Source organism: Choloepus didactylus, chromosome 10 (genome assembly GCF_015220235.1).
Source record: "Choloepus didactylus isolate mChoDid1 chromosome 10, mChoDid1.pri, whole genome shotgun sequence".
Taxonomy (NCBI): Eukaryota; Metazoa; Chordata; class Mammalia; order Pilosa; family Megalonychidae; genus Choloepus; species Choloepus didactylus.
In genome coordinates, this window is record NC_051316.1 from 110,471,725 (window position 1) to 110,492,511 (window position 20,787).

A 20,787-nucleotide genomic window follows, 5' to 3' on the forward strand; every position below is an offset into this window, starting at 1 on the left:
CTCCCAATTTAAGTCAAGCCCTCAATGTCGGGGCCAGCCCCCATGAAACTTATTCCAGCAAAGGAGAAGCTAAGCCTACTTATAATTATGCCTAAGAGTCACCCCCAGAAAACCTCTTTTGTTGCTCAGATGTGGCCTCTCTCTCGCAGCCAACCTACAAATAAACTCACTACCCTCCCCACTATGTGGGACATGTCTCCCAGGAATGTAAGTCTCCCTGGCAATGTGGGATTGAGAATGCCTTCTTGATCAAAAGGGGGAAAAGAAATGAAACAAAATAATGTTTCAGTAGCTAAGAGATTTCAAATACAGTTGAAAGGCAATTCTGGAGGTTATTCTTATGCATTACATAGATATTCTTTTTTAGTGTCTAGTGTATTAGAATAGCTAGAAGGAAATACCTGAATCTGTTGAACTACAATCCAGTAGACTTGATTCTTGCTGATGACTGTATAACTCTACAGCTTTTATTGTGTGACTGTGTGACTGTGTGATTGTGAAAACCTTGCGACCAACACTCCCTTTATCCAGCATATGGGCAGATGAGTAATAAAATAAAGTAAAAAACATACATAAATAATAGGAGGGGACAAGGGGTATAGGATGTTTCGGGTGTTCTTTTTTAATTTTTTCTCTATTTTGGAGTAGTGAAAATGTTCTAAAATTGTTGCAATGGAAGACAATTGACACTGTGAGCCACGGACTGTATACTCTGGATGGATTACATGGTGTGTGAATATATCTCAATAAAATTGCATTTTAAAAAATGAAAACTACTAAAATTTAATAAAATGGAAAGTATTTTACTAAAAAAACAAAATAAATAAAAAACCTAATTTATGATTATATACATGAAATGGTTAAAATGGAAAAATGTGTTGTATATATGCTATCAGAATAAAAATTAAAAAAAAACAAAAACTAATTTGTCTTTATAAAATCAAATATGGAAAATACAGAACAGTTCAAGGAAATAAAAATCATCTGTAATATTAACACCTGCTGATAATCAAATATTACATACCTGGCTTTTTCCTTTCAACATCAAAAGATTAGTTACTTTGCCAAATGGTAGACCTAATGATATGACCTCTGCTTCGGTGACATCACTTGGAATTTGGCGAAGATGGAGAACACGGGAAGGTGAACAGGGAGTTCTATCTCCTTTAAATTTCTTGTTGTCATTCCCATTAGCTAGAAAACATAAGATTTCTTAAAGTTACTGAAACTAATTAAGGTTGATATAACACATTAACCGTATTGTCACATCTGATCCTCAATAACAGTTTAAAGTTTTGAAATTCAGGAATTATGGGGCTGGGAGGATGGAAGGAAGAGAGGTAGTGGGAAACAACCATCAATCTTTCAATGAACAGGTTTTGGTTTTTCATTGCCAGTATTAAATTTTTTAAAAATTAAATTCTGATTTCTAACTTCAAAAGTACTGGTGTAAATGAATTACATTATTTCAAATATCCCTAAATACTTTTTTTGTTGTGAAGAGAGAACGTTATTTATAACGTCTTAAATGTATTTTTGAGGATATCTTTCTAATTTACTTTATTGTTAAATAAATAAATGTGTGTAATTAGAACAAAAGATTTTAGGAAAGACTATGACAGAAATTTTATATTTGTCACACCCCAAGAGACTTGTATTTGAGTTATATGTTTATGAAAATGAACTTTATTTCTTAGGAATTGTATGTTCTATCAATCTATTTTTTTAAGTATTTTTCAGAAGCCAAACTAGGGGTCCCTAGGATATTCTTATTCCTTACTATGTAACAGTAGTTTTCAATATAAGTATTACCTTGTTGGAAAAGCAAAATTTTGGTTCCAAACCAGGTCTAGTGAATCAGAATCTCTGGGGTTGAGACCCAATAATCTTGTCTTTTAACAAGCCATCCAGGTGATTCTAATCCACCCCAAAGTGGATTAGAACCACTGCTATAAAATAAAGAAATTCATAAGCCCAGAACTAATGAATTTAATTTAAATCCTATTGTTTTTAACACTGATAATAACTAGAGTTGACAAGACTGGGATGAATATTCAAGTTTGTAAATATATAAGATTCATAAATGTTATTCTTCTCAATATAGCACTATGTAAGGTTGAATGCAAATTATCTGAAAGCCAAAAGTTTCATTACAATGGTTTTGTTAATACTAAACACCATCTTTACAAGTATTAAAAGAAAAATAGAATCTTTCCAAACTTTTAAAATTACTGTTTCTCTGAACACTCATGGAACGTTACAATCAGATGCCTGTGATCTTAAGTAAGTTTCATGAGGGCCAAATAAAATATGGCAACATTTTGCGGTGTATCTGTGACACAGAACTCAACTTGCTTATACTCGAATAGGTTGAAATAATTCCCAAACTATCACCTGCTCCCAAATTCTCTACGAACCTCTACCCAGGCCCAAAAGACTATCCATTCCTAGAGGTCCATAGAAGTCTGTGCCTTTATACAACAAATGCTTACCCCAGATTATGGAAAATAATGGGCTCTCAAATATTTACTGGATGAATTAATTAACATATTTCTTCTCTTTCTCTATCTCACCAATCACCAAGAAATACTGATTATTTTCCCTCCAAATGGACTGACTGCATTCTTCTTATCTCTACTCTCAGTATTACCTTCTCCCTTTCTGTTCTTCCTTGGGGTCTCAATATACCCCCTCTGATCCAACTTCATACCAACCTAACTAAATACTGTATCATGTCTCTATGCTGTCCTAAAATGTCTGATAAGCTTCCAAAAAGAGAAAATGTGCCACAGTTTCCAGTTTTCAAATTGTTTTCAGTTATACTGTCTCATTAGAGTGTCATACAAATATGTTGTGTTTTCAAATTAATTTTAACAGATTAAGATAGAGGTTAAGAGCTAGCAACTGAAAAAAAAAATTATTCATGGTAAACTCTAAAAGCCAGTTATTTTTTTGCCATAAAAATCGTAGTGTCTCATCTTCCCTAGAAGAAAGAAAGCAACTTGACACAGACTTTGTAAATTTTCAAAGTACGTGGAGGCTTATACAGATTGCAATGATAATAAATGAGACAGTGACCGTAGACCAAAACACCGAATATTGGTGTCCGGGATAGGAGTGATAACTGAGCAGGGAGTGTCTACATGTAGGACTAAATGGCTAGACAACAGTACCACCACTATGGACTTTCTTACCAGCACAAGGAATCAAAGACTGGAAAAACATCTTAAACGCTGCAATGACTCCTCTAAGTTTACCAAGAACATTGAAAAATGAATGAAAGCAGATTTTTTTTTTTTAACAGAGATAGTTATAATCTATATAAAACTATGTTTGAAAAAAAAAATGAATATCCAAACAAACTATCTGAGCTCCCAGGTGTGATGCATCATCAAATACAAAAACCTAGCAAGACAAACTTTCATCAAGAAATGTGCAATTATAAAACACCATTTTAGACATTTAATAGGTCTGCATTATAAAAATGCCTGGGCTATGTAAAGAGGTTGGGCCATGAAATCAGACATTCTGTTGCACCAGCTACTAGCTATGTTATTGGGGCAGGTTACTTGACATCACTGAACCTCAGATTCTTTAATCTGTAGTATGGATATAACAGATCTTAAAAATTAAATTAGATAATACATTTTAAATGCCTGACAGATACAATGCCTACACAGCGATCAACAGTATACTAGGTCTAGCCTTTATTTTTTTCTAAAATGCTATTTTATTTCTTGAGATATAGTCACATAACATAAAATCCTTCAAAGTGTACAAGCAGTTAAATTATGCATTGATCACCACAATCTGAACATTTTCATTACTCCAAAATATAAAATAAAAATTAGAGTAAAAAAGAACATCCAAAACATTCCATTCCCCTCCTCCCCCTATTGTTCATTTACTTTTTCACAGTTTTTTTAACTTTATCAAAAAATTTAAAAAACAAACAATAAAACAACACATCAAACAAAACCAAAACAAAGGAATAAGAAAAAACAAATAACCTAAAATAACCACAATGCTTCCAACATGTTCCTACCCTACCCCAAGAAAATAGACTATAACCCCAAAAAAGGAAAACAACCTAAAATGACTACATTAGTGCAAATATATTCCTACCATATACCCCAAAAATTAACAAACCATAGTCGTTCCCAAGTATTCCCAGAACATTAAGTTTACCCTCCATAACTTATCTGTTCTTATTAGATTGTAGTTCCCCCTTCACTAGTAGCTGTTTATCACTAGGTTCCCTACATTCTACAATACAAACCATTTATTTCACATTTTTCACCATGTTCATATTAGTGGCAACATACAATATTTCTCCTTTTGTGCCTGGCTTATTTCGCTCAGCATTATGTCTTCAAGGTCCATCCACGTTGTCATATGTTTCACAACATCATTCCTTCCTACTGCCACATGGTTCCATTGTGTATATATACCACATTTTGCTTATCCACTCATCTGTTGAAGGACATTTAGGTTGTTTCCATCTCTTGGCAATTGTGAATAATGCTGCTATGAACACTGGCGTGCAGATATCTGTATGCGCCACTGCTTTCAGATCTTCCGGGTATATACCGAGAAGTGCAATTGCTGGATCGAAAAGGAACTCTATATCTAGTTCTAAGGAACTGCCAGACTGTCTTCTAGGGTGGCGATACCATTACACAGTCCCACCAACAATGAATAAGAGTTCCAATTTCTCCACATCCTCTCCAGCATTTATAGTTTCCTGTTTGTTTAATGGCAGCCAATCTAATTGGTGTGAGATGACTTCTCATTGTGGCCCTAATTTGCATATCCCTAATAGCTAGTGAAGTTGAACATTTTTTCATGTGCTTTTAGCCATTCGTATTTCCTCTTCAGAGAACTGTCTTTTCATATCCTTTGCCCGTTTTATAACTGGGCTGAGTGTACTACTGTCATTGAGCTATAGGATTTCTTTATAAATGCAGGACATCAGTCTTTTGTCAGATACATGGTTTCCAAATATTTTTTCCCACTGAGTTGGCTGCCTCTTCACCTTTTTGACAAATTCCTTTGAGGGACAGAATACTTAAGTTTGAGGAGTTCCCATTTATCTATTTTTTCCTTTGTTGCTTGTGCTTTGGGTTGTAAGGTCTAGGAAATGACTTCACAAAGAAGGTCTTGAAGATGTTGCCCTACATTATCTTCTAGGAGTTTTATGGTACTGTCTCTTATATTGACGTCTTTAACCCATTTTGAGTTAATTTTTGTGTAGGTTGTGAGGTAGGGGTCCTCTTTTATTCTTTTGGATATGGATACCCAGCTCTCCCGGCGCCATTTGTTGAATAGACTGTTATGCCCAGTTCAGTGGTTTTGGGGGCCTTATCAAAGATCCGTAGACTGTAAATCTGGGAGTTGATCTCCGAATTCTCAATTCGCTTCCACTGATCAATATTTCTATCCTTGTACCACTACCATGCTGTTTTGACTACTGTGGCTTTATAATAAGCTTCAAAGTCAGGGAGTGCAAGTCCTCCTGCTTCATTTTTCTTTTTTAGAACATTTTTTGGAATTTGGGGCATCTTCCCCTTCCAAATAAATTTGATAACTAGCTTTTCCAAGTCTGCAAAGTAGGCTGTTGAAATTTTGATTGAAATTGCATTGAATCTGTAGATGACTTTGGGTAGAATTGACATCTTAATAAAATTTAGCCTTCCTATCCATGAACAAGGAATATATTTCCATCTTATTAGGTCCCCTTCTATTTCTTTTAGTAAAGTTATATAATTTTCTATGTATAGGTCTTTTACATCCTTGGTTAAGTTTATTCCTAGGTGCTTGATTTTTTTAGTTCCTATTGAGAATGGTATCTTTTTCTTGAGTGTCACTTCAGTTAGGTCATTTCTAGTGTATACAAACATTACTGACTTATGTGCATTAATCCTGTATCCCACTACTTTGCTAAATTTGTTTATTAGCTCAAGTAACTGTGTCATCAATTTCTCAGGGGTTTCCAGATCATATCATATCATCTGCGAATAATGACAGTTTTCTTTCTTTCTTTCTTTCCAGTATAGGTGACTTTTATTTCTTTGTTTTGCTGGATTGCTCTGGCTAGCACTTCTAGCCTGAAGTTGAATAACAGTGGTGACAGCAGGCATCCTTGTCTCGTTCCTGATTTTAAAGGGAAGGCTTTCAGTCTCTCGCCATTGAGTACTATGCTGGCTGTGGGTGTTTCATATATGTCCTTTATCATATTGAGGACGTTTCTTCAATTCCTACCTTTTGAAGTGTTTTTATCAAAAAAAGGAAGCTGGATTTTGTTGAATGCTTTTTCAGCTTCTATTGACATGATCATGTGATTTTCCCTTTTGATTTGTTAATGTGTTGTATTACATTGACTGATTTTCTTATGCTGAACCATCCTTGCATGCCTGGAATGAACCCCACTTGGTCATAGTGTATGATTTTTTTAATATGCCTTCGGATTCGATTTGCAAGTATTTTGTTGAGAATTTTTGTATCTATATTCATTAGGAAGATTGGCCTGTCCTCTTCCTTTCTTGTAGCATCTTTACCTGGTTTTGGTATTAGAGTGATGTTAGCTTCATAAAATGAGTTAGGTAGTATTCTATTTTATTCAATGTTCTGAAAGAGTTAAGTAAGACTGGCGTCAGTTCTTTTTGAAAGTTTGGTAGAATTCCCCTGTGAAGCCATCTGGCCCTGGGCACTTATTTGTGGGAAGCTTTTTGATGACTGATTGGCTCTCTTTGCTTGTGAGCGGTTGGTTGAGGTCTTCTATTTCTTCTCCGGTCAGTCTAGGTTGTTCATGTGTTTCCAGGAAATTGTCCATTTTTTCTACATTATCTAGTTTACTGGCATACAGTTGTTCATAGTATCCTCTTATAATTTTTTAAATTTCTTTGGGGTCCACAGTAATGTCGCCTCTCTCATTTATTATTTTGTTTATTTGGGTCTTCTCTCCTTTTGATTTTGTCAGTCTATCTAGGGGCTTGTCAATCTGTTGATCTTCTCAAAAAATCAACTTTTGGTGTTATTTTTTCTCTCTGTTGTTTTTTTATTCTCTACATCATTTATTTCTGCTTTAATCCTTGTTATTTCTTTTCTACTTGGTTTAGGACTAGTTTGCTGTTCATTTTCTGGCGTCTTCAGTTGTTCCAATAGTTCTTTGATTTCAGCTCTTTCTTCCTTTTTAATGTATGCATTTAGAGCTATAAATTTCCCACTCAATACTGCCTCCTTCACTGCATCCCAGTAAGTTGTGATATGTTGTGCTCTCATTTTCATTTGTTTCTATATATTTAACAATTCCTCTTGCTATTTCTTCTTTAACCCACTGATTATTTAGGAGTGTGTTGTTTACCCTCCAGATACTTGTGACTTTTCTAAGTCTCTGATGGTTATTGACTTCTAATTGTATTCCATTGTGATCAGAGAATGTGTTTTGAATAATTTCAATCTTTTTAAATTTACTGAGGCTTGTTTTATGTCCCAGCATATGATCCATTCTGGAGAAAGTTCCGTGAGCATTAGAGAAGAATGTGTATCCTGGTGATTTGGTATGTAATGTTCTAAATATGTCTGTTAATTCAAATTCATTCATCAGATTGTTTAGGTTTTCAATTTCCTTATAGGTCCTCTGTCTGGTTGATCTATCTATAGGAGAGTGATGGGTTGAAGTCTCCCACAATTATTGTGGAAACATTTATTGCTTCCTTCAGTTTTGCCAATGTTTGTCTCACGTATTTTGGGGCACCCTAATTAGGTGCATAGACATTTATGAATGTTATTTCTTCTTGTCGGATTGTCCTTTTTATTAGTATATAGTGACCTTCTTTCTCTCTTATAAAATCCTTGCATTTAAAGTCTATTTTATCTGAGATTAATAGACTCCTGCTTTCTTTCGGCTGTAGCTTGCATGAAATATTTTTTTCCATCCTTTCACTTTCAATTTCTTTGTGTCTCTGTGTCTAAGATGAGTCTCTTATAAGCAATATATTGATGGCTCATTATTTTGTAATCCATTCTGCCAATCTATATCTTTTAACTGGGGAGCTTAATCCATTCACAGTGTTATTATTTTGAAGGCATTTCTTGAATCAGTCATCCTATCCTTTGGTTTATGTTTGTCAGATATAATTTTTCCCACTCTCTCTTTATTTCCTTTAACAAACTTTTATTAAATCTCTTTAGTTCTGAAGCCTTCTCCATACCTCTCTCTCCTTTCTTTTTTTCTCTGCCAGTAGGGCTCCCTTTAGTATCTCAAGTAGGGCAGGTCTCTTGTTAGAAAATTCTCTCAGCATTTGTTGGCCTGTGAAGATTTTAAGTTCTCCTTCAATTCTGAAGGAGAGCTTTGCTGGGTAAAAATTCTTGGTTGGCAATTTTTCTCTTTCAGAATTTTAAATATGTCATACCACTGCCTTCTCACCTCCATGGTGGACACTGAGTAGTCACCACGTACTCTTATGGTGCTTTCAGAACTTGCTCTTTCTCTTCAGCATTTGACAATCTGATCAGAATATCTCCCGGAGTGGGTTTATTTGCATTTATTCTGTTTGGAGTTCACTGGGCGTCTATGATTTGCACATTAATGTTACTTAGAAGAGATGAGAAGTTTTCCCCAACAATTTCTTTGAATACTCCTCCTGGACTTTTACCCTTCTCTTCCCCTTCTGGAACACCAACGATTCTTATATTTGTGTGCTTTATGTTGTCCATCATATCCCTGAGATCCATTTTGAATTTTTTGAGTTTTTTCCTCCATTCTTTCTTTTGTACTTTCACTTTCCATTCTGTACTCTTCCAGTTCACTTATTCTTTCCTCAGCTTCCTCTAATCTAGTACTGTGTGTATACAGAATCTTTTTAATTTGATCAAGTTTCTTTTATTTCCATAAAATCGTCTATTTTTTAATTTACTCTTGCAAATTCTTCTTAGGTCTTCTTCATATCCTTTATAGCCTGTGCCATGACATTGTTGTTTATTATTACTTCTTTGATTAATTGCTCCAAGTACTGCGTCTCCACTGATTTTTTGATTTGGGTGTTTGGATTTGGGTTATCCATATCTTCTGGTTTCTTCATATGCTTTAAATTTTCTGTTGTTTTTGGCCTCTTGGCATTTGCCTATCTTGATAGGATTCTTTTAGGATATGCAGAGTTATTTGAACACTTATCTATAATTTTTCAGAGCTACAACTTGGTGGAGTGTACTTTCTCTGATTTACCAGCAGATGGCGTCCGCAAGCCACCTATTAACCTCAAGCCAGTTCTCCCCAACTTCCTCTATGCAGCGACTGGGGGTCCGACTCTTGTGGGGGTCCAATCAGTGCACCAAATTTCTGTATGCAGTTGGTGCAGTCACCCCTAAGTTGGGAGATGTGTCCTGCGCAGTTAGGGAGGGTAGACAGCTTTAAGACTCAGATCTCCCAGCTGTTCCTGGAGTCTGAAAGCTGTTGCATGAATCCAACCCTTCAACTCAGACTACCCACAGTCTCTCTCTGCTGTGGGCCCACATGTTCCTGGGATTGGTGTAGAGCCCTTGGGACTCTGTGCAGGACCCCACCTCCAAGCTGTACAACGTCACAGGCCAGCAAAATCACCTAGGGAAACTCTCAGCCACGGCACCATGCAGGCGTGTTCCCAGCCCGCTGAGAAGATGGCTGTAAGGGGCACGGTAACTGCCCCCTTCCATGGACCTCTGTCTTCCCAGCTCCAGGATAATTAGCTGCACTCCCCACCACACTCAGCTATGCAGCTCTCGCTGCCGGATCCGCAGCCCCTTTTGGGGTTTTTGTCCACAACCTGTTTCCAGATGTCGACCCCCGGTTTCTCCAAACTGCAATGTGGCTGCTGTTTCCCTAGCAGCCTCACTCACTCGTTTCCGAACGTGGACTCTCAGTTTCATCAAGTGCACAGTCCCTGTGGATTTAACGGACCTAGTCCAGCTGCTAGAACACTGGAACTGGCATTCTGGAGCACTTTCTGTCTTTTATCTATTGTTTTTCACAGAGAAGTAATTTGCTCTGTTTCTCCTAATCTGCCATCTTGGATCATCTAGCCTTTCTTAAGGGTCGTTTAACTTGGAAGTTATGTCCTTCCTAGTTTTTTGTTGCTAAAATAATGGTTGCAGGTGACTTTTTTTCCTCTTGATGTCCTTACTTGACATTGCTCAAAATGAATTGGAAATTTTATTCTCCCATGAAATCTAAAAACAGCCACCTATCCAAGAGGTTCTTTGTAAGACTTGATAAATAATAATCTGAAAATGGAGAATATATATATAAGCAATTTTATGGCCATAATTTAAGGAAAACCAACAGGTAACAAGAAAACACTAACGCACTGAAGACATAAATCGAAGAATTATTCTCTTTACAAAAGGATGGGATTACAGTTTCCAAAATTTTAAAACAACAATAAGCATTCAAAATACTTGGTTTGTATAAATCTTGTATTTTATTAAACAATATATTTAAAGCTATTGAATACCTACCACATTATTAGTCATGTTCCAAAAGAGATGTATATGGATATGGGTTAAAAAATATTCACAGTCCCACCTCAAAATAGAAATATGCATTTTTTTTAAATCAACTTTATTAAGATATCTTTTAATACAGTAAAATGCACCAACATTTTGAATTTAAAAATTTTTTTGAGTTTTGACAAATGTACACACCTATTTAACTACTACAAAAATCAAGAAATAGCACATTTCCATCTTCCAAAAAGATTCCTAGTGCCCCCTTTGCACTCAGTCCTCTCTCCAAAACACCTACCCAAAGGCAACCTATACTCTATTCTGTTTGATTAATCTATATGTCTATTACTTGTCACTGACACACTGTCTTGATTATTAAAGCTTTATAGCAATTCTTGAAATCAGGAACCTATTTGGGGAGACTTCACATCTTAATTTTAATGCATCAAAACCTCAAACATCATGATAATCTCTGCATTTATTTAGGACTTCTTTAATTTCTCTCAGCAATGTTCTCTTTCGCATTCTATTGTTTCATATAATAGTCTTGCACATCTTATCCCTAAGAATGTCATAATTTTAATGGATTTGTAAATACTTTTAAATTTTATGCTCCAATTAACCATTTGTAGCATAGAGAAATACAATTGTCTTTGGTATATTGACCTTGCATCCTGCAACCTTAATAAATTCTTTCAAATGTTATACAGACTTAGTTTTGTTGCTACTTTCCAATCTGCATGCCTTTTACATCTTTTGGGAGCTTTGCTGAAGTGGTTAGGACTTCTTGTACAAATCCCATTGCTTCATTCTCAATTTAAGGGGGAAATTACTGTCTTACACCAGTAAGTCTAATAGAAGTTGTGGTATCATAGCCTTATCATATATTCTATTCCTAGCCGGCTAGACTTGTTCGTCGTGAATGGAAGTTGAGTTTTTTCAAATGCCATCTCTGTAACTATTAAGATCATAAGATTTTCTAATTGCTAATATCTCATATCACATGACTAATTTTCAAATATTATACCACTTTACATTCTTCAAATAAAACCCACTTGGTAAGGATAGTGTCTTTTATATACATATGTATGTGTGTATGTGTATAAATACATGTATATGGAGCTAGATAGATACAGACATGGATATAATGCTGAATGTTTTATTAGTGTCTTACTAAAGAATTTTGTGTCCATATTCATGAGGGACATATTCATGAGGGACATGAATCTTTCCCTGTATCAGGGTACTATTGGCTTTATGAAACGAATTGTAAAGCATTCTCTGCTTCTCTATATCCCAAAACTGTCTGTTGTAGAATTAGCATTTATATATTTCTTCCTTAAATGTTTAATAGAATTCACTAATGAATACATCTGGGCCTCAAATCTGTAATTATCAATTTGATTTTTTTTTTAAACAGATATAGGGCTACTTGGATTTTCTATTCCTTTCTGCATCAGTTTTGGTAATTTGTATCTTTCAAGGAATTTGCCCATTTCATCCAAGTTGCCAAATTTATTGGCTTAAAATTGTTCATAACATTCCTTTATTATCTTCTTAGTATTTGTGCTGGTTTGAATGTATTATATCCTCCCAAAAAAGCCATATTCTTTGATGCAATCTTGTGGGGAAGACATATTAGTGGGGATTAAGTTGGAACATTTGGATTAGGTTGTTTGCATGGAAATGCGCCCCACCCAACTGTAGGTGATAACTCTGATGAGATAATTTCCATGGAGGCATGGCCCCACCCATTCAGGGGGGGCCTTGATCAGTGGAGCCATATAAATGAGCTGACAAACAGAAGGAACTCAGTGCAGCTGTGAGCAACATTTTGAAGAAGAGCTACAGCCAAGAAGGACACTTTGAAGAAAGCACAGGAGCTGCAGAAGAGAGACATTTTAAAGACGGCCACTGAAAGCAGACTCTTGCTCCAAAGGAGTGAAGAAAAGAAAAACACTCCAAGAGCAACTAAGGGTGACATTTTTGAGAAACTGCAGCCTAGAGAGAAACATCCTGGGAGAAAGCCATTTTGAAACCAGAACTTTGGAGCAGAAGCCAGCCACATGCCTTCCCAGCTAACAGAGGTTTTCCGGACACCATCAGCCATCCTCCAGTGAAGGTACCCAATTGTTGATGCATTACCTTGGACACTTTATGGCCTTAAGACTGTAACTGTGTAACCAAGAAACCCACTTTTATAAAAGCCAATCCATTTCTGGGGTTTTGCATTCCGGCAGCATTAGCAAACTAGAAAAGTATTTGTAGGTTAATTCCCAATATTGGTCATTTGTGTTCTTCATTTTCTCTTCTACCTAGTTTGTAGTCAATTGGCATACGGGAGGTAATCTCTAAACCCTTGGAATGTCATGCCTGATAGAAGTGTCTAACTTTTATTTTAGGGTGGGGCTGGCCATACCCAAAGGATCTGAAGACTGGAGAATGAAATCATACACATGGGGAATCAATCTTGCTTACCTACTGGAGTCCCAATAAAAACTCTGAACACCAACACTCAAGTGAGATTCCCTGTTGCCAATACTCTGTGTGTACTGTCAAACACAGATACCAGAAAAGAATTGCTGTCCATGTCTGCATGGGGAGAGATAAACAGAAGCAGCTCCACATTTGCTACTTTCCTTGGACTCTGCCCATGCAGTTTTCAGTGGAGGATTTTAATCTACATCCTTACCCTGTAATAAACTATAAACCTGCGTATAAAAGTTTTCAGTGAGTTCTGTGAACCCTACTAGTGAATCACCAAACCTCTGGGCGGTTTGGGGAACCCCCTTGTTCCAGTTTGCCAACGCTGTCTTTTCGCCAAACACCAGAAATGGATTGGCTTTTATAAAGAGGGTTTATTTGGTTACTCAGCTCCTGTCTTAAGGCCATAAAGTATCCAAGGTAATACATCAGCGATCAGGAACCTTCACTGGAGGATGGCCAATGGCATCTGGAAAACCTTTGTTAGCTGGGAAGGCATGTGACTGGCGTCTGCTCCGGAGTCCGGTTTCAAACTGGCTTTCTCCCAGGATGTTCCTCTCTAGGCTGCAGTTCCTCAAAAATGTCACTCTTAGTTGCTCTTGGGGCATTTTTTCTCTTAGCTTCTCTGGAGCAAAAGTCTGCTTTCAATGGCTGTCTTCAAACTGTCTCTCATCTGCAGCTCCTCTCTTTCCAGCTTCTGTGCATTCTTCAAAGTGTCCCTCTTGGCTTGTAGCAAAGCTTGCTCCTTCGGTCTGAGCTTATACAGTGCTCCAGTGAACTAATCAAGGCCCATGCTAAATGGGCAGGGCCACACCTCCATGGAAATTATCCAATGAAAGATCTCGCCTGCAGTTCAGTGATCCATCTCCATAGGAACATCCAATCAAAAATCTGCAACCCAATTAACACCAATATGTTTCCTTCCCACACAAGACTGCATCAAAGATAATGGTGTTTTGGAGAACATATTACATCCAAACCAGCACACCCCTGAACTACAACTGGTATGTAACTTCATATTAGGCAAACTCTCACACCAGAGGTTTACTAATTTTATTGATCTAGTCAAAGAAACAGTTATTGGTTTCATCAATTTTTCTCTACTCTGTTTCCTATGTCATTGATTTTTACTCTTTAATATTTCTTTAAATATCTCTTCTATTTACCTGGGTCTTACTAGCTCTTCCCATGCCTGTTGTGGTTGGAAGCTGTGCTGGTTTGGATATATCACATCCCCCAAAACGCCATGTTCATTGATGCAATCTTGTGGGGGCAGATGTATTTAGTGTTGATTAGATCAGAATCCTTTGATTGAGTGTTTCCATGGAGATGTGACTCAATGTGAGTGAAATGTTTGACTGGATACTTTTTATGGAGGTGTTACCCCACCATTCAAGGTGGGTGTTAATTGGATCACTGGAATCATATAAAGGAATTCACAGACAGAAGGACCTCAGAGCAACTGAGAGTGACATTTTGGAGGAGCTGCATCTAACAAAGACATTCTGGAGAATGCAACCCAGGAGAAAGCAGACGCCTAGACAGGAACATTGTAGGCGAAAGCCATTTTGAAACCAGAACCCTGGAGCAGATGCCAGCCATATTCCTTCCTAGCTAACAGAGGTTTTCCAGACACCACTGGCCACCCTCCAGCAAAGGTACCCAATTGTTGATGACTTATCTTGGACACTTCATGGCCTTAAGACTGTAACTGTGTAACCAAATAAACCCCCTTTATAAATGCCAACCCATTTCTGGTGTTTTGCATAACACCAGCATTATCAAACTGGAACAGAACCCTAGGTCATTTATTTCGAACTTTTCTTCTTTGCTAACATAGACATTTAAAGCTACAAATTTCCTTCTAAAGACAGCTCTAACTGCAGACAACAACATTTTGATAAGACGTGTTTTCATTTAATATTTTCCCTTTGATCCATGGGTTATTTAAATGTGTTGCTTAATTTCCAAATATTTGGGTTTTTTCCCCCAAATACTGAGAATTTTCCAGATATCTTGCTTTTTCAATTTTTAATACAATTCCAACAAACTCAGAACTTACTCTGCATAATACATCCTTTCATACTTCTGACACTTGTTTTACAATCCAGCTAACTATTTTGTGTGCACTTGGAAAAAGAAATGTGTACTCTGCTGCTGGTGGGTAGACTATTTTAATTTAGATTAATCTGTTTGATAGTTTTGAAGACTTCTATAAAGGGCTATAAAGCTTTTAAAGGTCCACATGGTAAATATTTTAAACTTTACAGGTCATATAATCTGTGTCATAAATACTCAATTTTGCAGTTGTAGCATGAAAGCAGTCATATGCAATGAATGAGAATGTCCAAATAAAATTTTATGAATGGACACTGAAGTTTGAAGTTCATGTAAGTTTCATGTCACAAATATTTATTTGATTTTCAAAAACTTAAACATCATCCTTAGTTTGTGGACAATACAAAAATAGGCAGTGAGTCAAGTTTGCCTACAGCCCACAGTTTGCCAACCCATTCTATATCCTTACTGATTTTTCCATCTACTCGTCTACAAATTACTGAGAGTGCTGAAATGTCCAACTCTATTTGTGGATTTGTCTCTTTTTAATTCTACTAGTTTTTAGTTTATAAATTTTGTTTGCATACATACCTTTTCCCCCAACCTTTTTTACTGTTAATTTAAGTTTTCATATTTAAAGTGTGTTTCATATAGACATCATATAATTGGGTCTTGCTTTAATCCAGACTAACATCTCTGCCTTTTAATTGGAATCTTTAGACCATTTCTATTTAATGTATTTATTGATATGGTTGGATTTAATACTACCATCTTGCTACTTGTTTTCTATTTGTTCCATTTATTCTTTGATCCTTTTCTCCCCTTATACCATTGCTTACTTTGGATTATTTGTATTCCATTTTATTTCCATTTTAAGTTACACCTCTGTGTGTGTATGTGTGTGTGTGTATTTAAGTGACTGCTCTGGGGTTAATAATATACATCTTTTTTTTTTTTTCCTGTTTCTGGTTGCTTTGTTTTTTTTTTGTTTTTTGTTTTTTTAATCTTATTATTTATTTTTTTATTTTGTTTTTACAGTTCCCTTTTTTTAATCTTTATTTTATTGAGATATCTTCATATACCACGCAGTCATACAAAACAAACTGTACATTCGACTGTTCACAGTACCATTACATAGCTGTACATTCATCACCTAAATCAATCCCTGACACCTTCATTAGCACACACACAAAAATAACAAATAATAATTAAAGTGAAAAAGAGCAATTAAAGTAAAAAAGAACACTGGGTACCTTTGTCTGTTTGTTTGTTTGTTTGTTTCCTTCCCCTATTTTTCTACTCATCCATCCATAAACTAGACAAAGGGGAGTGTGGTCCTTATGGCTTTCCTAATCCCATTGTCACCCCTCATAAGCTACATTTTTATACAATTGTCTTCAAGATTCATGGGTTCTGGGTTGTACTTTGATATTTCAGGTATCTACCACTAGCTACCCCTATTCTTTAGAACCTAAAAAGATTTGTCTAAATTGTGCGTAAGAGTGCCCACGAGAGTGACCTCTCGGCTCCTTTTGGAATCTCTCTGCCACTGAAGCTTATTTCATTTCCTTTCACATCCCCCTTTTGGTCAAGAAGATATGTTCTCCATCCCACGATGCCAGGTCTATATTCCTTCCCAGGAGTCATATTCCACATTGCCAGGGAGATTCACTCCCTTGGGTGTCTGATCCCACGTAGGGGAGAGGGCAGTGACTTCACCTTTCAAGTTGGCTTAGGTAGAGAGAGAGGTCCACATCTGAGCAACAAAGAGGCATTCGGGAGGAGGCTCTTAGGCACAATTATAGGGAGGCCTAGCCTCTCCTTTGCAGCAACAGTCCCAGCTAACAGAGGTTTTCCAGACACCATTGGCCATCCTCCAGTGAAGGTACCCTTTGCTGATGGACATTTTATGGCCTTAAGACTGTAACTTTGTAACCAAATAAACCCCCTTTTATAAAAGCCAATCCATTTCTGGTGTTTTGCATTCCAGTAGCATTAGCAAACTAGAACAATTGGTAATGTTCTTTTCTCCATTTTGGTGCTAATTACTGTATATATTTACTTTATTTAGGAAACTAGGATAATATTAATACTAAAATCTACTAATAAGAGCAGAAAAGAAAGCTACGGGACAGATTTCTTATTAATACAGTTGCAAAAATTCTATATGAACATAAGAAAACTGAATATGTTATATATGTGTTTTTTAGTTTTCCCCAACATCTATATTCCCCTTCTCCTTTAAAGTAATAAAACTCTCTGAATTACGACTGAGTAGGGCATACCAGAATAAGTACCAATTCCCCAGACTCTGCCCTGCCCCGCCTTGAAGTTGGTGTGTCAAGGCAACTGTGCTGGTTTCAATCTGTTATAAACCCCAGAAAAGCCATGTTCTTTTAATCCAATCTTGTGGTGGCAGACCTATTGTGGGTGGGACCTTTTGATTAGGATATTTTCATGGAGATATGACCCCACCCATTCAAGGTGGCTCTCAGTTCCCTTCCTGGAGTCCTTTATGAGAGGCTAAAAGGAAGAGATATTTTGGAGAGAGCTTAGTGAAGTTAAGATACGTAATCCAGTGTCTACCCCGGGAAGAAGCAAGGAGGACCCACAGGAGCTGAGAGAAGAGACGGAAGCCCAGAGACATTTTGGAGAAGGCCAATGAAACCAGAAGCTAAATCCAGGAGAGAAGGATCAGCAGAGCCAGCCATGTGCCTTCCCAAATGACAGAGGAACACCAGATGCCAAAGCCACGGAAACCATAAGCTGAACATGGGAGAGGACCATGTGCCTTCCCACATGACAGAAGAACCCCAGATGCCATTGGTCTTTCCTCAGAGAAGGTATCTTACTCTTGATGCCTTAATTGGGACATTTTCATGGCCTTAGAACTGTTAAATTTGTGAATTAATAAACCCCCATTGTAAAAGCCAATCCATTTCTGGAATACTGGATTTTCACAGCTTTAGCAAACCAAACCGGAACAGCAATAAAGTTGTGGCTAATAGGACGGGAGAGAGGAAATTGCAACATTTAGGGACACAATCTCCAGCTCTCATCTCTTATCATCCTTAGTATGCAGTTCTCATCTTTATGGTCTAAGATGGCTGATGAACTCCAGCCTCCACTTCCCTTCTTCCCCTTCTGGAGGGAGGGCATGATGGAGAGAGTTAGAGTACTATTTTATATCCTGAAAGGGTAACCACATGTTAAGGATGGAAGAACAACCGAACAGAAAAAGCCTGGTCCCAAAACAATCAAGAACTCAAATAAACCCCTAACCATGTACCCAGACTTCAGAAGAACTTAGAAAAAAGCATTTTATCTGGGGACAGACAGACAGACAGACAGACACACACACACACACACACACACACACACAACAAAACAAAAAAACAAAACTTCTTAAGCCTATGTTTTTGGGTCTCTATTAAATCTACTCAATATCTGAATTAATATAGCATATAAGAATAATATACCATGACTAAGATGGTTTATTCTATATATGCAAGCTTGGTTCAAGATGAGGAAATTAAAATATTTCACTAAATCAACAAAGTAATGGAGACCAAACCTCTTGATTAAATTAACAGAAGTACAAGAGATATTTTGTAACATCTATAGCCATTAGCAATAAAAACTAAGTAAAACAGGAAAAGAAACTACTAAAGTATAAGAATTACTTACCAAAATCTAACAGCAAACTTCGTATCAAAAGATTAAATAATAAAGCCACCTCTATTCAAGTTAAGCACAAGACAGGAACAGTCACAATTAACATTCGTATTCAACTTATTTTTGGAGGTGCCAGTGCATACCAAACAAGTCAATAAAATAATGAGTATATTTATATACTTGAAATTATCTTTACTTTTTGAAGGACACATTATCAAATAACTACAAAATTCAAGAGACTCATAAAAAATTACTAAGATATTTTATTAAAGTAGATGTAGAGAAGACAAATATTTAAAAAAAAACTAACTTTTCTCCATTCTAGCAGTATCCAGTTGCAAATGAAAATAGAAAAAAAAATTTCCTATTCACAAAGCAACAAAAACTAAAAAGTACCCATGGTGACAGTCTTCCATAATTTCAAGAATAATTAAAAGGAAAAGCATATGATCTACAAAAACCTTTTCATACTTGTTAAAGCACATAAAACAAGACCTGAAAAACATGAAATCAATGTTATGTTTCTGAGGTGGGAAGACAAGACCACAAAAATATCAGTATTTCACACTCAATATTTAAATTTAATATACTTTTAGTCAGAATCCCTAAGATCTTGTGGGGAAAAAATAAGGGGTTCTTTCCTTTAGAACTAGGTGAAATAGTTTCAAGTTCAAATGGAAAATGATGTTCACAAAACGCTGAGAATTTTTAAAAGAAATATTAATAGCTAACATCACAGTAGGATAATCATATGTCCCAGTGTACCATCACTGTTCTATCATCTTGTCCAGTTTAAATCCCATTTAAAAAAAAAAAAAACCTAGTAAAATCTACTGTTATTATTATTATACTATTAATAGCTACATTAAAATAAGCCAGAATGTATGCAGTAGATGCAAATTTTTTTTTTTTTTTTTTGTACTTCCATTTTCTGCCTTGGTCTCTCTAGCACTTTATAAGCTACATATTTAGTGATTTGAATCTTTTCAGACTCACAGATAACATGCAGGCCCTTTGAATATATAAATGAAGTTCTATGGGACAAAAGCAGTTACGGAGAGCTAGCTCCTTCAAGGAGCATTCAATTTCACTGCCCATGTGAGCGAGTCAACTGCCAGGCTGCCAGTCAGGGGAAAATGTAGAAATTATAGGCCAGTCCATGTGAAATATAACTTTATCACGATTCCATTTTATATGTTGTAATAGATCCAAAAATCTATTAATTCTCCTGAATTAATTTTACTTTCAATTTTTCTTCTGCATATATAAAGTGACAGCTGTTAATGTGTTGGCTTCATTAGTAGAACTTTGCAAACAGTTACGTTATATCAGTTTTATCATCATCTGCTAAACATTAGAAAATCAGTTATTGCCCAATACTGGTTTAATTTTGAATTCTTTCAATGAACTTAACTACAGCTTGTGGGAGGTCATTTGTTAAAGTGAAGTATCTGACATTAATGAAAATTTAGTTTAAAAAGTTCAGCATTGAAGATAATATTAATTTTGGTGTACCACAATGTCATGGTAAAAACACTGTTCTTACTGGTAATCCTATGTGGAGGAATATAGTTGCACTTAGCTGGGTGCATACATAATTTCCAACTGTGTCCAAATAAGCAATATTTTACCAATACAGACAGAAACTGCGGTTGTCAAGTTTACCAAATATTTAAAAATCCACATTTAGATTTACTGAACATAGAATTTTTGTCAAAATTATACTGAAGAAAAAAAAAAAAACCTTTCAGTACATGTGGCTCTCTTTTAACTACCCATCATCAATGAGATTTTTTTCATTTGTGTCTTCCTTTGAGGAATTATTTAAGTATCTATCTTACTCTTTGGTAAATGAGTCCTATAACCTTTCTGCTGCAATTTGATCAATTAGAAATCTTTATTCAAAGTAGTCAGTGAATATAGCACAAGTTTTCAGCTTTTGAAGCTTTTAAAGAACTGCAAGTATTGGATAAAATATTACAAAATATATTTTTAATGTATATGTAACCTCAAAAAAAATTAAAAAGTGAAATTCTCAGGTGTCAACAGCTACTAGGTAACTCAAAGCTAAAATGTTTAGTATAAGAG

The 20,787-nt window shown here is 36.1% G+C and overlaps 1 protein-coding gene across 4 annotated transcripts in view; it reads right to left on the reverse strand.

Moving 5' to 3' along the window:
• The window catches only part of PTBP3 (polypyrimidine tract binding protein 3), a 131,968-nt gene that overhangs the window by 55,816 nt on the left and 55,365 nt on the right, over positions 1-20,787 (reverse strand). For all 4 annotated transcript variants that reach the window (XM_037798446.1, XM_037798445.1, XM_037798444.1 and 1 more), the window contains one exon: positions 1,025-1,194. In XM_037798446.1, the coding sequence (XP_037654374.1) occupies positions 1,025-1,194 (170 nt within the window). The remainder of the gene's footprint in view (positions 1-1,024; positions 1,195-20,787) is intronic.